The sequence below is a fragment of the Schistocerca serialis genome, chromosome 3 (assembly GCF_023864345.2).
Source record: "Schistocerca serialis cubense isolate TAMUIC-IGC-003099 chromosome 3, iqSchSeri2.2, whole genome shotgun sequence".
In the NCBI taxonomy this organism is placed as follows: Eukaryota; Metazoa; Arthropoda; class Insecta; order Orthoptera; family Acrididae; genus Schistocerca; species Schistocerca serialis.
In genome coordinates, this window is record NC_064640.1 from 631,834,004 (window position 1) to 631,853,876 (window position 19,873).

The following is a 19,873-nucleotide window of genomic DNA, read 5'->3' on the forward strand; positions in this document are numbered from 1 at the left end:
AACGCTTCCGCGGGACACGAAACTCCCTAGTCATGAACATTATTGAGCATATCTGGGATGCCTTGCAACGTGCTGTTCAGAAGTGATTTCCACCATCTCGTGCTCTTACGGATTTATGGATAGACCTGGAGGATTCAACGTGTCAGTTCCCTCCAGCACTACTTCAGACATTAATCTAGTCCATGCCACGCCGTGTTGTGGCACTATTGCGTGCTCGCGGGGTCCCTACGTGACATTAGACAGGTGTACCAGTTTCTTTGGTTCTTCACTGTACTATGTGGATACTAAGGGCTGTAGTATGGTCCTTTTGTCCTGGCCATTGGGAATCAGTGGGCGCGCAGGAGCCCTGCCTTTGCACGCTGTACTTTGACACTCCAGGAAATAAATGTGCTGAGTTTAGAGGTGAGGTGTTTTTGTAATATTCATTCTAGGATAAAACCACGTCCCACCAGCGAGGACGTACTCTTTTGAAGAGCTTCAGCCATTTGAAAGTGATCGCAATGTGGGCTTTCGGGAACCTGGATGGACATATCGACGAATTGCTGCACATGTTGGACACTTTGTGTCGGTGGTGCGTCGCTGCTTTCAGCAGCGTTCTGGAAGTCCGTCCACAGACACATTCCAAGATCGACGCATTGTGCGAGCAGCACTCGCCGACCGGACATCATGCAGTCAAGAAAATCGCTAACATGTTGCACTGGCTGTGTCACTGAGGACCGTTGGGAACAGTGTGCTTGCAGCAGCAAGCAGATATCGTTTGCGTCTGGCCAGTTCACTTTTGACACCGCGACACCACCAAGCACGGCCACTCTAGTGTCGTGAAGAGTCGGCTGGAGAATGAGATGACGCTCTGTTGTCTTCAGTGATGCGACTAGAGTCTGTCTGCACGCGAGTAATGTATGTACATTTTACGGCGTAGACATGTTGAGAGGCCTATTCTGGGGAGCACCCGCCCATAACACATAGGTTCCCCCTCAGGCTTCATGGTGTGGCTACTTACCAATGCTCTTTGCATTGCGTACGTTGTTATCCCCATGCTACCGTCATTTCTTTGACAGGAAGGTGATGTGCTTTTTCAGGAAGACAATACACGTGCAGATATGGCTGCTGCAAAGCTCCGGCCGGGGTGGCCGAACGGTTCTAGGCACTACAGTCTGAACCGTGCGACCGCTACGGTCGCAGATTCGAATCCTGTCTCGGGCATGGATGTGTGTGATGGCCTTACGTTAGTTAGGTTTAAGTAGTTCTAAGTTCTAGGGGACTGATGGCCTCAGAAGTTAAGTCCCATAGTGCTCAGAACTATTTGAACCAACTCTCTGAGGTGGAGGGCAATAGGAAGAATGGGAGCAGGACAATCGCAAACTCATGTGGCCCGACGGCTTGACGTGAATCGTTCTGTCGTTTCTCGGATGTGGTGACGATTTATAGAGACCGGAACTGTATCACAGAGACCAGGATGGGCCGACCACATATGACATCAGAATGAGAGGACCGTTATCTGTCTGCAAGGGCATGACAGTACCGCCTTATTACTGAGCAGCAACTCGCATCTGACCTCACAGCATCCTGTGTACGTGTTGTATCCAGGCAATGGGGTAGAGAAGGCTACCGCACGACCACGAGCTGCGGACTCGCTTATTTCGCTCAGGATCATGATTGGTGTCTGTTCTTTCCGACATGTCTGAATAAACAGACATCGCACATGTATAAAACTATAAAGTATTGTAGAGTATAACGTTAATTTTAGTGCAGTTGTTATTCTTTGCCTTCAGTTCTTTGATACACTACTGAAAGTTATTGTTTAGAAAAGTCATTCTGTTGCACACTTTAACTCCATTTTATTTTTAGTGTTTGTTCTTTTGGTGTTGGTTTTTATTGGCATGAAAGTGTTCAGTGGTCTCGACAGACTGTTCTCAGACTTTAGAGAGTTTAGCTGCAGCATCCCAATTACTAGATCGAAAGCTTTCTCGATGTCTGTAAATGAGACGACCAATGATTACAGCGCTGTCAAACCTTTTTCTGTTGATAATCTAAAGCATAATACGGCTTCCAGTCTGTGGCAGTCTCTAAGAAATTATTGGTGATTTTACCCACTTTTTGTAATCTTAAGATGTAAAACTATTAGGGTTAATATTTTGGAGGCGTCAGATGTCCGTGTTAATGTTATATGATAGTGGCACGTCCGTCATACGTTCTTCTTTGACACTGATATTGAGATTCTAAGATTTTTGGGTCAACATCAGTCATGAACAGTTTGTTAATTACATTAAAATAGCTTTTTATATTTTTTCTACCATTGATTATAATAGTCTGACTAACAAGGCGCTTCCTCTGACGTCAATTCCTTGACTGCTTGTTCAAATTCGGCTTCCATTGTGGGTTGTACAAGGTCACCCCTTCTGTACCTCGCCTTCCTCAGAAACTCCTTGAATTATATTAATGGGCATTCATTTTTCACTTTCAACTATTTCCCTCTTTAATCACACAAGTCATGTCGATTTCCCTACTCTCTTATATTGGTCAATCTTGATTTTCAAGTGTTAAAAAATTTACGAGCAGTCTTTCTCTTCATTTCCCGTATTCATACTTTGTTATCCACCTTTTGAACACATTCTTTTGCGAGTATTTTTCTGTCACTGTTAACTTTAATATTTTATTTCATTTCATTGTTGTAGCTCTCCTTTTGAGTTGCACAGCTTTATTTCGTTCGTGAGATTCATCACTTCACTTTCAAAGCAGGTCTGTATATATACGTTTTCGTTTTAACTCAAAAATGTTGTTTGCGACATTGATAACCTACATCTTAATAATAATGCATTGTTTTGTAATTCTTCATGTAGATTAATGCTTCGATCTGTCTTGTTGCCAGTTTCTTTTCGAAGTTTGTTATACTGTCAGTGCCTTCTTTAGATCTGTTTTTACCTCGTTTGCCTGAGTAATATTTTACTATTTGTTTTCACAGTCTCTGAAGAAATCTCATCAGTTGAAGATTATGGCCGTATTTTATATTTGTTCCACGGCAGCTTTCATAAAATTTCACTTGACTTCGAAACTGTTCTCTCACTAACATGGAATCCATCTGGTCTCATGTACCATGTCCAGGCATCATCCACTATATCTTCTTGCCTTTGATTGGGTGTTTAAGTTATTTAAGAACACCAGTATTTAGTCTTTGAAAAATACAACATGTTCTCTCCTCTTTACGTTACGTAAGTTACGACCATTCGTCAAAGGTATATTCATAAGGCTTGCTGTCAGCCACCGTAGAAACACGCACAGCCGTTAATGAACCAACGTTTTGAAAGACATTTCATGAACCGGGTAACGACGACGTCTGCTTTAATTGGAAAGTTAAGCACTTTGATGGCATGTTACCCAAACGATCGCTGATCTGGCATTAAAAGTTGTAGTCCGGATTTAGTGCAAGACCCAATGTCATATGCAACACAGTTGTCACACAGGCGTAGATAATGAATGTCTTTGCCACTTCTACAGTTTTGTCGTTCTGACATCACCGGAAGAACAATATTGCGGTACCAATCGTGCGATATTTCAATAATTTCTTGTACATTTGCAAAAAGTAACCTTCATTATCATGTGCACGAGGACGCAATATAATTTAAAATTCCCGATTGCATTAATACACTGAGTTGACAAAAGTCACGTGACAGCGATATGCAAAAGTACAGATGACGGTAGTATCGCGTACACAAAGTATAAGAGGGTAGTGCATAGGCGGACCTGTCATTTGTACTCAGGTGGTTTATGTCAAACGATTTCTGACATGATTATGGCAGCAAGACAGGAATTAACAGACTTTGAATGAGGAATGGTACTTGGAGCTAGACACATGGGGCATTCCATTTCGGTACTCTTTAGGTAATTCAATATTCCAAATTTGAAAATGTCAAGAGTGTGCCGAGAATACTCAATTTCAGGCATTACCTCTGACAACGGACAACGCAGTGGCCGACAGCCTTCAAGTAACGGCTGAGAGCAGCGGCGTTTGCTTATCGTTGTCAGTGCTAACAGAAAAACAACATTCCGTGAAATAACTGCAGATATCAGTGTGGGATGTACGATGAACATATATGTTAGTACAGTACGGCGAAATTTGGAGTTAATGGGCTATGGTATCAGAATAGCACGACATCGCCTGCAGAGCCTGTCCTGAGCTTTTGACAATATAGGTTGCATCCTAAACGACTGGAAAATCGTGGCCTGACCAGATGGGTCCAAATTTCAGTTGGTAAGAACTGACGGTATGATCTTAGTGTGTCGCAGACCTCACGAGTCCGTGGACACAAGTTGCTGACAAGGCACTGCGCATGCTGGTGGTGCTTCCATAATGCTGTGGGCTGCATTTACATGGAATGGATAGTTTCCTCTGGTTCAACTGAACAGATAATTGACTGGAAATGGTTACATTTTGTTACTTGGAGACCATTTGCAGCCATTCATGGACTTCATGTTCCCAAAACTATTTTCGATCACATCGTGCCATGTCACCGGGCCAAAATAGTTCGCGACTGGTTTGAAGAACATTCTGAACAATTCGGGCAAATTATTTGGCCACCGAAATGCACTACCTGAATTCCATCGAATATTTAAGGGATATAATCGAGAGGTCTTTTTGTTCACGAACTCCTGCGCCGCAACACTTTCGCAATTATGCTCGGCGGTGGCGGCAACATGGCTCAGTATTTCTGTAGTGAACTTCCAGCGACTTGTTGAATCCATGCCACGTCAAGCTACTGCAGTACGCGGGCAAAAGTAGGTCCGACACGATATTAGGAAATATAGTATTACTTTTGTCACCTTAGTGCATAACTCTAAGAAAAACAGAGTTTATTTTCGAAGTTTCGTCTAAACGTTTTCCGAATTAATTTGCAAATACATATCTCAAATGGTTTTAAAAAATTAAATTTCATTTCATCGCACACTTAATCAAACAATGAAGTTCGTAATTGTGCCAGGTGGCAACTGACGAAGGTCTATGAAGCCGAATGCTGGTTAGTACTCAAGTAAATACTATGTGAAAATCATCAGGAAAGCGTTTTCTTTTTATAATTACTCTTTTACTCTGGACTAAAAAAAGTTAGTCACACACAATTTCTAAAACCTTCCGCCTCCGTCGCCGGGCGGTCATTGTAAATGGCTACCATGCAGAGGATCCGAGTTCGTTTTCTAGCAATGTCAGGTATTTTTCCTTGGACAAAGGAATAGAAAGAGGTCCACTCAGTCTCGTGATGCCAGTTTTGAGGCTCCTTGATGGAGGCTCCAGATCTGCTAACGCGACAACGGTCGGGAGAGCGGTGTGCTGATCATACGCCCCTCCATACATTGTCAAGTGCTGCCATTAGCTCATGAATAACACGGCGGTCGTAAGACCGTTTCGCCGGTGTGTGGCCGGAACGGCGGAGAGTTATTTCTAAAACCCATTATCTCTGCCGCATATTACCCTCTGAGATGACATTAAATGACATCCTAAAGTAAAATTTTACATCCACTCTAGATGACTACTGACTCATTTCGAGCCGGCCGCGGTGGTCTAGCGGTTCTTGGCGCACAGTCCGGAACCGCGCGACTGCTACGGTCGCAGCTTCGAATCCTGCCTCGGGCATGGATGTGTGTGATGTCCTTAGGTTAGTTAGGTTTAAGTAGTTCTAAGTTCTAGGGGACTGATGACCACTGTAGTTAAGTCCCATAGTGCTCAGAGCCATTTGAACCATTTTTGAACTCATTTCGATTATCTCACGAGAGTCATGAAAACATTGTGACGACGTCTGGTTCGAAGCGAGTTTTATTATGGTTTGTACGTTGCAACAAAACTGAGATATTCGGACATTTACAGTGAAGAGCTCGATAATGGATCAAAAGTTTCAGCTCAAATTAATCGTCCGATGTTGCCGTTGAGGCAGATATGGCCCAGATTAATTTGTTATCTGACATTAATGGCTAATTTGGAACCAATATCTTAATTTCCTTACTTTTGTTACAGAATGTCCCCCTGCGGAAGACGGGATGGAGAGATTCGCGTGCCCAACACCGGATCGCATGGGCCGCTACCGGTGCATTGATGACCACGTCCTCTGCGACGGATTCATCGACTGTCCCAGCGGGGAGGACGAAGACCGCCAGGCGTGCATGTTCTACAAGACGGTTAGTAAAACTGAGTGCTTCTTTTTCTCCGCAGAGTACAGCAGATTTAATTTAGCGCAAAGTTTAACTTCTTCATATTTCTTTTATATACCTTCGTTTCTTCAAAACTACCGACGCCACGCCGCGTTTAGTTTGAATTTAGAGAATGCGGATAGAATACGACGCTGACAGCTACTCATCATCTTTTATTCATTACGGGGGCCTGGAGAAAAGAGTTGTATTTGTCCATTCCATGTTCGCTGCAACATAATACCCACACGAGTTTGACTAACAATTGTTTGCCACAGCCGCGTTAAAATTACCGCGAAAGTAGCATAACACGTCGGATGTTCAACTGTGCTAGCATTTTTGTAGAAAGGACATTTGACGCCTGGATTGTTATTAAAGGTATTTATTTACCATGATGGCAATTTCAGCCTATTATGCCATATTCAAGTGACGGTTCACTATGAAATTCGTCAGCGCATCTTTAATTTTAAGTGTAGACTGTTGTCTCGTCAACTGCGTTTATCTACTCCATGTGTATAATAATACTAGCGTCATCGTAATTGTACAAGGCGTTCTAAAATGCCCCTTACAAACTTACAGGACATATCGAGGGGACTGAGTACATAACATTCTGAATTGGAACACATGTTGAGAAAAGTGCCGTTTTCGTGCTATAACCATTGAAAAACATGTTGTCTGGAGCGATTTAGGGAAATCACTGAAAACCCAAATCAGGATGGCCGGACGCTGGATTGAACCGTCGTCCTCCCGAATGCGAGCCCCGTGTACTAACCACTGCGCCACCTCGCTCGGTGCCCGCATCTCGTGGTCGTGCGGTAGCGTTCTCGCTTCCCACGCCCGGGTTCCCGGGTTCGATTCCCGGCGGGGTCAGGGATTTTCTCTGCCTCGTGATGGCTGGGTGTTGTGTGCTGTCCTTAGGTTAGTTAGGTTTAAGTAGTTCTAAGTTCTAGGGGACTTATGACCACAGCAGTTGAGTCCCATAGTGCTCAGAGCCATTTTTGAACCTCGCTCGGTAACTAGGTGTTGCAATACTTACACGAAAAAGAAGATAGAGTAATTTCAGAGTACAACACTGACTATACATCGATATCGATACGTGGAAGTATAAGAAGAATATGATCATCGTGTAAAACGACGTTTAAGTCGTGTAAGAAAAACCAGTCTTATAGGAAACATCACTTTGCTTTTTTCAGCGAGGTCGTCCGCACGTCGATTATGTCTACATCTACATCTACATCTACATCTATACTCCGCAAGCCACCCAACGGTGTGTGGCGGATGGTACTTTACGTGCCACTGTCATTACCTCCCTTTCCTGTTCCAGTCGCGTATGGTTCGCGGGAAGAACGACTGTCTGAAAGCCTCCGTGCGCGCTCTAATATCTCTAATTTTACATTCGTGATCTCCTCGGGAGGTATAAGTAGGGGGAAGCAATATATTCGATACCTCATCCAGAAACGCACCCTCTCGAAACCTGGCGAGCAATCTACACCGCGATACAAAGCGCCTCTCTTGCAGAGTCTGCCACTTGAGTTTATTAAACATCTCCGTAACGCTATCACGGTTACCAAATAACCCTGTGACGAAACGCGCCGCTCTTCTTTGGATCTTCTCTATCTCCTCCATCAAACCGATCTGGTACGGATCCCACACTGATGAGCAATACTCAAGTATAGGTCGAACGACTGTTTTGTAAGCCACCTCCTTTGTTAATGGACCACATTTTCCATGCACTCTCCCAATGAACCTCAACCTGGTACCCGCCTTACCAACAATTAATTTTATATGATCATTCCACTTCAAATCGCTCCGCACGCATACTCCCAGATATTTTACAGAAGTAACTGCTACCAGTGTTTGTTCCGCTATCATATAATCATACAATAAAGGATCCTTCTTTCTATGTATTCGCAATACATTACATTTGTCTATGTTAAGGGACAGTTGCCACTCCCTGCACCAAGTGCCTATCCGCTGCAGATCTTCCTGCATTTCGCTACAATTTTCTAATGCTGCAACTTCTCTGTATACTACAGCATCATCCGCGAAAAGCCGCATGGAACTTCCGACACTATGGTGTCCCTTCGTGTGATTGTTCCAGAATGCGCTGCTCTCTGAGAATTCATAGCCTTCCACAATTCCTACACGCAACGCACCTAGCCTGCTCTGAATACCGACTGTACTAATATGCGTTATTCTAGTGATAATATTATCCTTCTTGTAGAATTTCGCTGACTGAAAGTGACTGTAAAATTTTTAACATTGATACATTACACGCTGTGATATTGTTTGATACTGAAAGTCCTTTAACAACATTAATAAATTAATTTCATTAAGGAGGTACTTTAAATATTTTAACAGCTGCGAAATGCCATTTTCACATAATTACAAAAATACTGTAACGTTCTGAGGTGCATAAAGATAAATTTTCCTTGACGTCGCGCGTCCTCAGTTGACAAGTAACAACCAACGAGCACATATGGGATGTAATAACGCTGTGTCACAATTCACAAACCATTTCCTTGTAATGTTTATGAACTCCAAATAATACCCGCCACCATCACAGAATTCCAGTTTTGATCGATTAAATTTCGGGAGCGCAGCTGATTAAATTACGATTCTTCTTCGAATATTTCGGCTACTCACCGTTCAGCTTCCTTCTGAATAAGGCGAATGACTGATGCCACACCACACGCTGTGTCCTTTGTAACCCACGGGCCGCGCCTGTGCGCGTGCGGTCAAAGATACACAGGCGCCAAAGGCGTTGCTCGGTGGCAACCATGCAGATACAATAAGGAGAGGAGAGGCTACAGACTTACTGCACTTTATTTTGAAGCCGGCGCTACCCTGTTAGATGCCCCTAAGCATTAGCAGACGATTGCTTCTTGTTCGTTATTTCTGTCTTGTGCGCGCAACGGTTTCGTGCACAGCGTTAGGAAGGCGTTTTCAGACACTTCGGGCCTTATGTGCATACTTAATTTAGTAATAAGACCCATGTCGCTTCGTTTTTGTTATACGTTTCGAATACCCACAATGAGAAGTATGTAACACTACACGCCGGGTTCCCGGGTTCGATTCCCGGCGGGGTCAGGGATTTTCTCTGCCTCGTGATGACTGGGTGTTGTGTGCTGTCCTTAGGTTAGTTAGGTTTAAGTAGTTCTAAGTTCTAGGGGACTGATGACCATAGATGTTAAGTCCCATAGTGCTCAGAGCCATTTCAACCATTTAACACTACACGAGTGACCTTAAAAATGAAATGGAATTCCTTTACACACTACAGTCACAATGATTAGTGCACTCATGAACGACGCAATCTGTTTTTTTTTTTTTTAATCAAAACCTTTTCACCAGAACCGAATGAATGTTTGTGGCAATTAGCATGGCGTATGTCAGCTTAAACTTTGTGACGCAATGTCTGCTCCCTATCATATATCTTAATGGCGGCAAGGAAGTACACATAGGCACGGGATAGATCTGTGACTAGGCGATCGATCGAATCTGGATAGTCGATGTGTCACGGTGAGCTGCATCGTGGCGATGTCTTTGCAGGTTTGTTAAAGAAAGTACCGGATGCCATGACTTATCCAAAGTGAAACCATGTTCTCAAGTATTTAAATTCGTCGTCAAACTAATATCAACAGCTTCTTTCACCAACTAGTCCCCAAAAGATGAATTCGACCCCAGACTTCCAACGTTTTCGTGAAACATAGAGAGACCAGTATTAATACAGCGCTCTTCCACAGACGATTTGTTGGGCTGTAAGAGCCGGGTGTACCTACGGCGATCGTGCGTCTTTCATGGACTGTCCTAGTCATCTGTCCGATGTATGAGAGGCCAAAGTTGCAGGAGATCTTATGAATCTCAGTTTTCCTTAGCATCAAATGATCTTAAAGCAGTGATGCTGTCTTCGGGAGAGGGCAAAAAATCACTTTTATTTTGTGGTCTCAGAGAATGCGCCCTTTTTTTAACGATAAGCTTCCCATGTCTGGCAGAAAAGTTTGAATTCAGATCTTTCTATGTCTTCTTCTGAGTTCGTTATGCCCACCTTCGGATTCATTCATAGCGCCTTACTTATCTGCTGTGGAGAATATCCGTTAGCTTTAAAAGATCGCTTTAACTGCAGATGCTTGTCCTGCAGACTGCTGTCGTCAGCTCTGTGAACCAAAGTTCTGAGAACACACATCGTCTTAGAATGATTGTAGCAGTCATTTACACGTAAATATAAACTGGTATGCGTCGGTTTTCGATGTAATGAGTATTCCAAAGTGCCATCACATCTTTGCCGAAGTAAAACATACTAGAATGAAAGGTATTCCTACTTTTAGATATCCATTGTAAACTGGATTTATATGTGAATATAATAAGATGGTTTAAAAATTCTCGTAATGAATCTTCACCATGGGGCCACACTAAAAACCTGTCGTCAACATATCTCAAACTACTGTGGGCTTCAAGCTGGCAGAAGCCCTCTCTGAAGATTCCTAAACGGTAAATACCCGAAAAAAATAAGCTTAATATATCCGGCAATACCCCCGAAATACGAGGGGCGTTCAATAAGTAATGCAACACGTTTTTCCCTTGGCCAGTTTCGGTTGAAAAAATGTGGAATTTGTTGTGGGACATCGTGGAATATTCTCGCTTCAACTCCCATAGTTGCATGAAGTTCCGATTGTTGGTGAGGCTATACGTAGCAAAGAAAATGGGCTCTGTAGCAGACGTGTGTTCCAAGCGGGCCGCTGGGACTGAGTTTCTTTTGGCGGAAATCCAAAGCATCGCAGATATTCACAGGCGCTTGCAGAATGTCTATGGAGACCTGGCAGTGAACAAAGCCACGGTGAGTCATAGGCGAGGCGTCCGTCATCATCGCAACAAGACCACGTAAATCTCCAGCGGCTACACACCGCTGTGCCTCCTGCAATGTTGGAACGTGCGGTCACTCACATTCGAGGTGTCGACGGAGCACAATCAAACACCGCGCTTGAATTGGATGTCTCTGTTGGTAATGCTGACTTACTAGTCCATCACCTGGGCTACTCAAAGGTGTGTGCTCGCTGCGATCCTCACCACCTTTGTATGCAAACACGGACCAGTGGAAGACAAAAATGGCTCTAGGCACTATGGGAATTAATATCTGAGGTCATCAGTCACGTAGACTTAGAACTACTTAAACCTAACTAACCTAAGGACATCACACTCATCCATGCCCTAGGCAGGATTTGAACCAGCAGCGCGGTTCCGGACTGAAGCGCCTAGAACCGCTCGGCCACAGCGGTCGGCCCCAGTGGAAGAGTTTCAATCTAAAAAAATTATAGGTTCATCACTTGGAATCGGAAAAAACAGCAATCCATGGAGTGGCACCACACCACTTGTCCTAAGCCGCACCCTCAGCCGGTAAAGTTATGGTGACGACCTTCTGGGCTCCTATGGGGTTATTCTGTGAAGTGTATTGTGCTGTGCTACCCTCAGGAATCTGAAGAACCAACGTGAACGTGTTCGTTGGCACAAAAATGCAAACGAACTTCTCCTTCACAAAGTAAGACCTTATACAAGTCTGCACACCAGAGAGGAACCACAGAACTTCATTGGATTGTTCTTCCTCATCCACCCTGCAGTCTGGATGTCACACCTTCCGACTTTCATCTGTCTGGTCCACCCAAGGTTGTACTCTGCGGGAAGCAGTCTGTGGTTGATGGGGAAGTTATTGATGTAGTAAGACATTGGCTCCGACTTGTACCATTTGAGTGATACCATGAGAGCATACAGGCCCTTCCTGGAAGGTCGCGTAAGGCCGTCACATTGAACGGATATTACGTTGAAAAATAGCATTTTGTAACGGAAAGTGTTTGAAATAATACGATGTATTGGAATCCTGAATAAAACCAACCTGTTACAGAAAAAAAGTGTTGCGTTACATATTGAACGCCTCTCGTATAATGGGGCAGTCATTGCGCTTCGAAAACATGAAGATGATTCCAGTTTTCTTAGGTAACACATATGGCGTTTTATGTGCGGTGTAGCTGGTATTTTTTTTCATAACATTTCCAATGATAAAAATTACAAGTGTGTTCGCCATGTTTCACAATGAAGTACCGACACAATCAGACTGCTGTTTTACCGACATAACCTTCCAAGACGCGCATATTTAAAGTCTGCTGTACTCATCCATTCGCACCAATTAGCACATCGAAATACAGTCAAATATTTCTTGACCGTTTCTCAAGGTTGGCAGTGTTAGTGGAAGTACTGATGAAATCAAGAGGAATGGATTAACGGATGATTAGCAACGCATACGGATTTATATTTCCTTGCATATATCGCTTAATTTCACGGGTACCTACATGTTAGGAAAGGACACACTTACGTACTGCAGCAAATTTATGGGAATGAATGTGGAAGTACAATATGAAATTAAAAGGAACGAATTAATGGGTGATTAGCAACAAGTGTAGATTTCTGTTTGCTTGCATACATCAACAAATTTCATGAGTACTTACCTATTTGAAGAACCCACACCTACATGTTGCAGTTCAATTTATGATAAACAAGACCACTTTTACTATAAAACGTACCCAAACATATTTGGCAAAAGTGGTAATAAATGTTTTTTTCGACAAGTCCACATAAGAAGTAGAGAGGGTTGCGAGAATCTGAAACATAAAATATGATCCATCAAGCACAACATCTTAGCAAAATGAATTATGACAGTGGAGCACAGCTGCATTCGGTTTTTAAGCGAATAAACAATGTAGAAGATAAAGAATTCAAGAAGTCATCTTCCTACTATAGCCTCTCTATACAAATGTGTTTCACAAGTCAGCTCTAACAATTCTTTCTTACCATTAACTGGAAAGTGCTCCTTTTACGATTTAATACTGGGAACGCATTATAATGTTCAGTGGAAATATACCTATACCACTTAAGGTGACTTTGTTTGCAGGCACCTCCACAGGTGGTTTCGTTTTAATAATAAAAACTTAAAACGAGGCTATACTACAGAACTGTTACTTAAAGCATTCACTCCCAGGTCAGTTCTGAACTCTGGAACAATGTTAGTAACAGTGTGAGCTACAGTAACTAATCTCTTGAGCTCTGCAAGCAAGCCATTGCCTATAACGTTATGGGAGCTATTCCTTTCAGAAGATATAATTCTTCTGTCGAAATACATATAGGAGAACTATGATTAGCTACTTCTCACCATCATAACATCTTGCGTAAACGTCATTCCAATCAGGACAAACGTTACTTCAGCTGGTTCCCAAATACTCATATCGGAATTCAGTAACTGTCCTAATTAAACATGAATATGAAGATATCAGCGGTAATTTTTAGTAGTATTTTTAAAAATTTGTCATGGATTAAAGTACAACTGACAGAATGTAGAGCTTACATTTTATTTACTCCGATAGTTGGCTAAAACCAGTAGCTCACAAAATAAAGACCTTCGTGACAAATCTAAGGGTTCCCGGAAAAAAGGGCCCATGGAATGAGAGGTGCTATACTTTCGGCAAGAGATAAGAATTTTAAATAATCTAAAGTACAAACTGAGTCCGTATGGGAAATGATTTCAGCACGAATGACAATCGTGAGTTGAAAATTATTATTGGATCATTCTATCGATCACCAGATTCACCAGCGTATTTCAGGGAAAACCTCCATACTCCATTTAGAAGCCTTGCATTAAAGCAAACCTCTCTCTATATCTAGCATAACAGATTAAAACTTGTGTAAACATTTATTATTCATAAAATTATTTTACTTGACAGATTTATTACGGAGCATGTAAAATCATTAAAAAATCATTATTAGACAGCGTACAGTCAAGAGTTTCGTACAAACAAAATGCCACTATTGACCAGACGTTATCAGTTGGTGAGAGATCTGGAGAATGTGCTGCCCAGGTCAGCATCGAACATTACCTGTACCCAGAAACGCCCGCACAGGATCTACAACACGCGGTCGTGCATTATCCTGCTGAAATGTAGGGTTTCGCAGGGATCGAATGAAGGGTCGTAACACATCTGAAATGTAACGTCCACTGTTCAAAGTGACATCAATACGAACAGGAGGTGACCGAAACGTGTAACCAATGGCACCCCATGCCATCACGCCGGGTGATACGCCAGTATGGCGATGACGAATACACGCTTCCAATGTGCGTTCACAGCGATGTCGCCAAACACGGATGCGACCATCATGATGCTGTAAACAGAACCTGGATTCACACGAAAAAATACCGTTTTGCCATTCGTGCTCCCAGGTTCGTCATTGAATATACCATCGCTGGCGCTCCTGTCTGTGATACAGCGTCAAGGGTAACCGCAGCCATGAGCTCCGAGCTGATAGTCCATGCTGCTGCAAACGTCGTCGAACTGTTCCTGCAGATGGTTGTTGTCTTGCAAACGTCTCCATCTGTTGACTCAGGGCTCGAGACGTGGCTCCTCGATCCGTCACAGCCATGCGGATAAGATGCCTGTCATCTCGACTGCTAGTGATACGAGGCCATTGGGATCCAGCACGGCGTTCCATATTACTCCCTGAACCCACCAATTCCATATTCTACTAACAGTCATTGGATCTCGACCAACGCGAGCAGCAGTATCGCGATACAATAAACCGCAATAGCGATAGGCTACAATCCGACCTTTATCAAAGTCGGAAACGTGATGGTACACATTTCTCCTCCTTACACGAGGCATCACAACATCGTTTCACCAGGCAACGCCGATCAACTGCTGTTTGTGAATGAGAAATCGGTTGGAAACTTTTCTCATGTCAGCACGTTGTAAGTGTCGCCACCAGCACCAACCTTGTGTGAATGGTCTGATAAGCTAATCATTTGCATATCACAGCATCTACTTTCTGTCGGTTAAATTTCGCGTCTGTAGCACGTCATCTTAGTGGTGTACCAATTTTAATGGCCAGTAGTGTATTACCTCACACATCTACCTAATATAAGCAGTAGGGACATGAATCAGTAAAAATACAGTAAACATTCTACAAAAAGCTGTATCAAGTAACGTATCATAAAATAATCTTATCTGTATCTAGACGTGTACACTAATGACATCAGTGCAAGGCCTGAACCTAACCATAACCCTCAAATGAGGCTACATTGGTGCAACGCTACTAAAATCCCATTATCTAATTCATCATATCAATGGGTACTACAGAGTAAAAATTACTGACCACACGGTATTACAGTACTAACAATATTACCGAAAGGTGCCATAAAACTGGAATCCAAAATCCTATCTAATGACACAAATCATTAAAGATAATCGTGAAGGTTCAAGAAGACATCAGTTAAGTACGTATTGCATGCCAACTTAACGTTATGCAAGAGATTCCTGTGAACGGTTGACAGTGACTGAACCATCACACAGGTCACAGATAGTGCTACTAAGTCAAAGGTTAAAAGAAGACAGTAAACGGTAATGGTCGATACAACGTAAAATCGTTGGCATGTAGAACGCTTGCAATACAGAATCTCAACGCGTAACAAGCTATGGGGAGACCTAACACGCGCAGATGATATACATACAATATTCTTTCCAGACATCAGGCTTCAATTCGCCATAGTTCGCGAAAAATTTCAAAAATAATTTATTCTTTGATTCCATTTGATCATTCAAAAGATTTCCATGTTCGTTTCCCGCATGGATGTAGATTTCCATATCTTCAAGAACATCTAATGTCTCACCTTTATCAATGATGTGCTCTATCTCTAGATTGTCATTAATACACATAATCTTATGTTTTTTTATAAACCAAAACTTACGGCTGTTGGTAAAATTTTTTGAATCAAGAAATACGTACCAGCAGACGTCCCCCAGGTCATAATTGACCATCAGAGATAAACAAAAGGCGGTAGGCATGTTTCTACATCTGAAAGACGATGTCTGTTCAGATTTCGTGCCAGTCGCTAGCAGCGCCACTATGAGGATGTAACAGATATGCCTTAAATTCACGCTATAATGATCATGAGCGTTAGTTACCTTTGTGATTCTACGTGGCGAGTTGATGTTAGTCAGAAGTGCCGATAAGGTGACAAAGATGGCGTTGTCACTGAGTCTGAAAGAGGTCGCGACAGATGGTTGTATGTCCAGTCACAATTCTGAGTTGCAGGCAAAAGGCAATGAAAATTAGACGGGTTACAGCAGTTAGAGATTTATAAGGACACTGGTAGGTTATGACAACTAAACGATATGTGTGGTTTTGGTGGAACTAAAATTCTATTCCAAGGATGATAGCCAAAGTAATTCTCGATAATACTACCTTCAACATCGTATATCTCTTATACAGACTAGGGGATTAAGATCTGGGCGTGTCCGTACAAATAGTATTGTGCTGTCGCACCTACGTATTAAAGAAAACATATACTAGAGCGCCATCGACACGCAACTTAAGCTACGGAGCACACTACATTACAGTTAGCTAGGCAACAGATGTGCAGTACATTACACTCAAGAAGATCTATAGCACTTGATGCACAGAATTATGACAACCAAGTAATAAGTGTGTGTTTTTTTTTTTTTTTTTTTTGGTGTATCTGAAATGGAAGAAGGGAAGAAGGTACCTATGGAAATCTTTCACCCAGGCTGCTGTGCAGTCCATGGTGATGGGTCCATACTACCAGTATTATCGCCAAAGGTCTTCCTGCAATTTGTTACTGCCTTGTTACAGACAACTGAGGACCTATGAGCCCAGTGTCGTGGGTATATACGGTACACAAACACACTCATGGAGCACTTTATTCATGTCATGAGCGCACACACACGAACACACATAAGAGCGAACGGGCACGCGTGCGCGCGTGGGTACACACACACACACACACACACACATACACAGAATTGCACCTGGACAAACAGTTATTTAGGGTGGTCAAGATAAATGCGATACCCTGTATATACGAAGCTTCAAGAGCCGTGGAAAGTGCACACTCTGTATTTTTACATACGGAAGTTAACCTATACTGCAAATTTAAAGACAAAATAACAATACCCCATGAGCTTTTGGTCGAGAACTTCGGTGGTATAATCGTCGTATTATTCTAAGCCACCTCCCTAAGTAATGGCTGTAAGGCGCTGTCATTTATCTTCGAATGACATGTCTGAACAGAGAAATTAAATTCATATTATGAGGAAAAAGAAAGAAGCTTCTGGTAGCTACACAGTGCTTATATCTGTGTTTCCAACATACTTAAGTACGACTGATTTTACTTTTTAAATAATCATCATCTCATTCACGTTTTGAGTTCAGACGTTTTGAGTACAACTGTGAACTATATGAATTTAAATACGGAAATTTCACACTAGATTTGTGATTGGCTTGGAGAGATCCTAGCACATAGCACATTGGTCTTAACATATAGGTATGAAAAACACACACTGATTCAGAGGAACGTTTTTTTCTGTGGTAAATCAACGTTAAGATTATGGAAAGTCATAGTCTCCATGACAGTAAATCTTAGAATACTAGAGAATATGTGGGAGTGATGCAGTACACAGACGGATGCCTGAAACGTTTGTATTGTAAGTTGATCTATTGATCAATAACTTGAAATTCCTTTGACGGATCTGCTCACTCGCACATAACTTTGTGTGCATACTTTCCGTTTTGGACACCTTGCATCTGTACCTGCATTACGCCACGTTTTTTATTATAACGTATCATACCGGCACATCAGGGTGAGGTGTGGTATTTTGTTTGCCTTAGTTGTCACCATTAAGGGAGCACCACCGTTCCAATGTTTTCATAATTATCTAAACGGGTGGACAATCTGCTATAATCTTCCCCGATATCGACTTAGCATTTTTTCAAGAGGAATCAAACCGAGATTTTGAGTATGCATTGAGACGTACACTAAATGTTTTAATATAACATTTGTGATAGCTACATAGCTTCTCTGACGCCATACCACATCGTGAAGTAAGAAGAGCTTGGTTTAGTGTATATAGAATCCCTGTCCACTCCGATGCAGACCGGTGGAATACATCTATTGCTTAACGAGAACAACTTGCGATTGATTCACATACACTACTGGCCATTAAAACTGCTACACCACGAAGCTGACGTGCTACAGACACCTACAACGTGCTGACATGAGGAAAGTTTCTCATACACAAACAGCAGTTGACCGGCGTTGCCTGGTGAAACGTTGTTATGATGCCTCGTGTAAGGAGGAGAAATGCGTACCATCGCGTTTCCGACTTTGATAAAGGTCGAATTGTAGCCTATCGCGATTGCGGTTTATTGTATCGCGATATTACTGTTCGCGTTGGTCGAGATTCAATGACTGTTAGCAGAATATGGAATCGATGGCTTCAGGAGGGTAATACGGAACGCCGTGCTGGATCCCAACGGCCTCGTATCACTAGCAGTCGAGATGACAGGCATCGTATCCGCGTGGCTGTAACGGATGGTGCAGCCACGTCTCGAGCCCTGAGTCAACAGATGGAGACGTTTGCAAGACAACAACCATCTGCACGAGCAGTTCGACGACGTTTGCAGCAGCATGGACTATCAGCCCGGAGATCATGGCTGCGGTTACCCTTGACGCTGTATCACAGACAGGAGCGCTTGCGATGGTGTACTCAAGTACGAACCTGGATGCACGAATGGTAAAACGTAATTTTTTCGGGTGAATCAAGGTTCTGTTTGCAGCATCATGATGATCGCATCCGTGTTTGGCTACATCGCGGTGAACGCACATTGGAAGCGTTTATTCGTCATCGCTATAGTGGCGTATCACTCGGCGTGATGATATTGGGTGCCATTGGTTACACGTATCGGTCACCTCTTGTTCGCATTGACGGCACTTTGAACAGTTGACGTTACGTTTCAGATGTGTTACGACCCGTTGCTCTACCCTCCATTCGATCCCTGCGAAACCCTACATTGCAGAAGGATAATGCACGACCACATGTTGCAGGTCCTGTACGGGCCTTTCTGGATAGAGAAAATTTTCGACTGCTGCCCTGGCCAGCACATTCTCCAGATCTCTCACCAACTGAGAACGTCTGGTCAATAGTGGCCGAGCAACTGGCTCGTCACAATACGCCAGTCACTACTCGTGACAAACTGTGGTATCGTGGCCTGCCGTGATGGCCAAGCGGTTCTAGGCGCTTCAGTCCGGAACCGCGCGACTGCTACGGCCGCAGGTTCGAATCATGCCTCGGGCATGGATGTGTGTGATAGCCTTAGGTTAGTTAGGTTTAAATAGTTCTAAGTTCTAGGGGACTGATGACCTCAGGTGTTAAGTCCCATAGTGCTCAGAGCGATTTTTTTGTGGTATCGTGTTGAAGCTGCATGGGCAGCCGGACCTCTACACGCCACCCAAGCTCTGTTTGACTCAATGCCCAGGAGTATTAAAGCCGTTAGTACGGCCAGAGGTGGTTGTTCTGGGTACTGATTTCTCAGGATCTATGCACCCAAATTGCGTGAAAATATAATCACATGTCAGTTCTAGTATAATATATTTGTCCAGTGAATACGCGTTTATCATCTGCATTTTTTCTTGGTGTAGCAATTTTAATGGCCAGTAGTGTAGACTACTGGGAAAGAATATAGTACACATGGAGAGACGATGTCAATTTTGATCCAATGACGGCATATGTCACCTGGAGGACGGTAGAGGTTCTGATAATGGGGATAAAGACGTTCGCCAACAGATAGCGTAGCGGCACAGCTACCAGAGCGC

The 19,873-nt window shown here is 43.0% G+C and overlaps 1 protein-coding gene across 1 annotated transcript in view; it reads left to right on the forward strand.

Moving 5' to 3' along the window:
• Nucleotides 1-19,873, forward strand: part of LOC126469549 (uncharacterized) — a 444,554-nt gene that overhangs the window by 417,083 nt on the left and 7,598 nt on the right. The window contains exon 3 of the mRNA XM_050096667.1: nucleotides 6,002-6,162. Coding sequence (XP_049952624.1) covers nucleotides 6,002-6,162 — 161 coding nt within the window. The remainder of the gene's footprint in view (nucleotides 1-6,001; nucleotides 6,163-19,873) is intronic.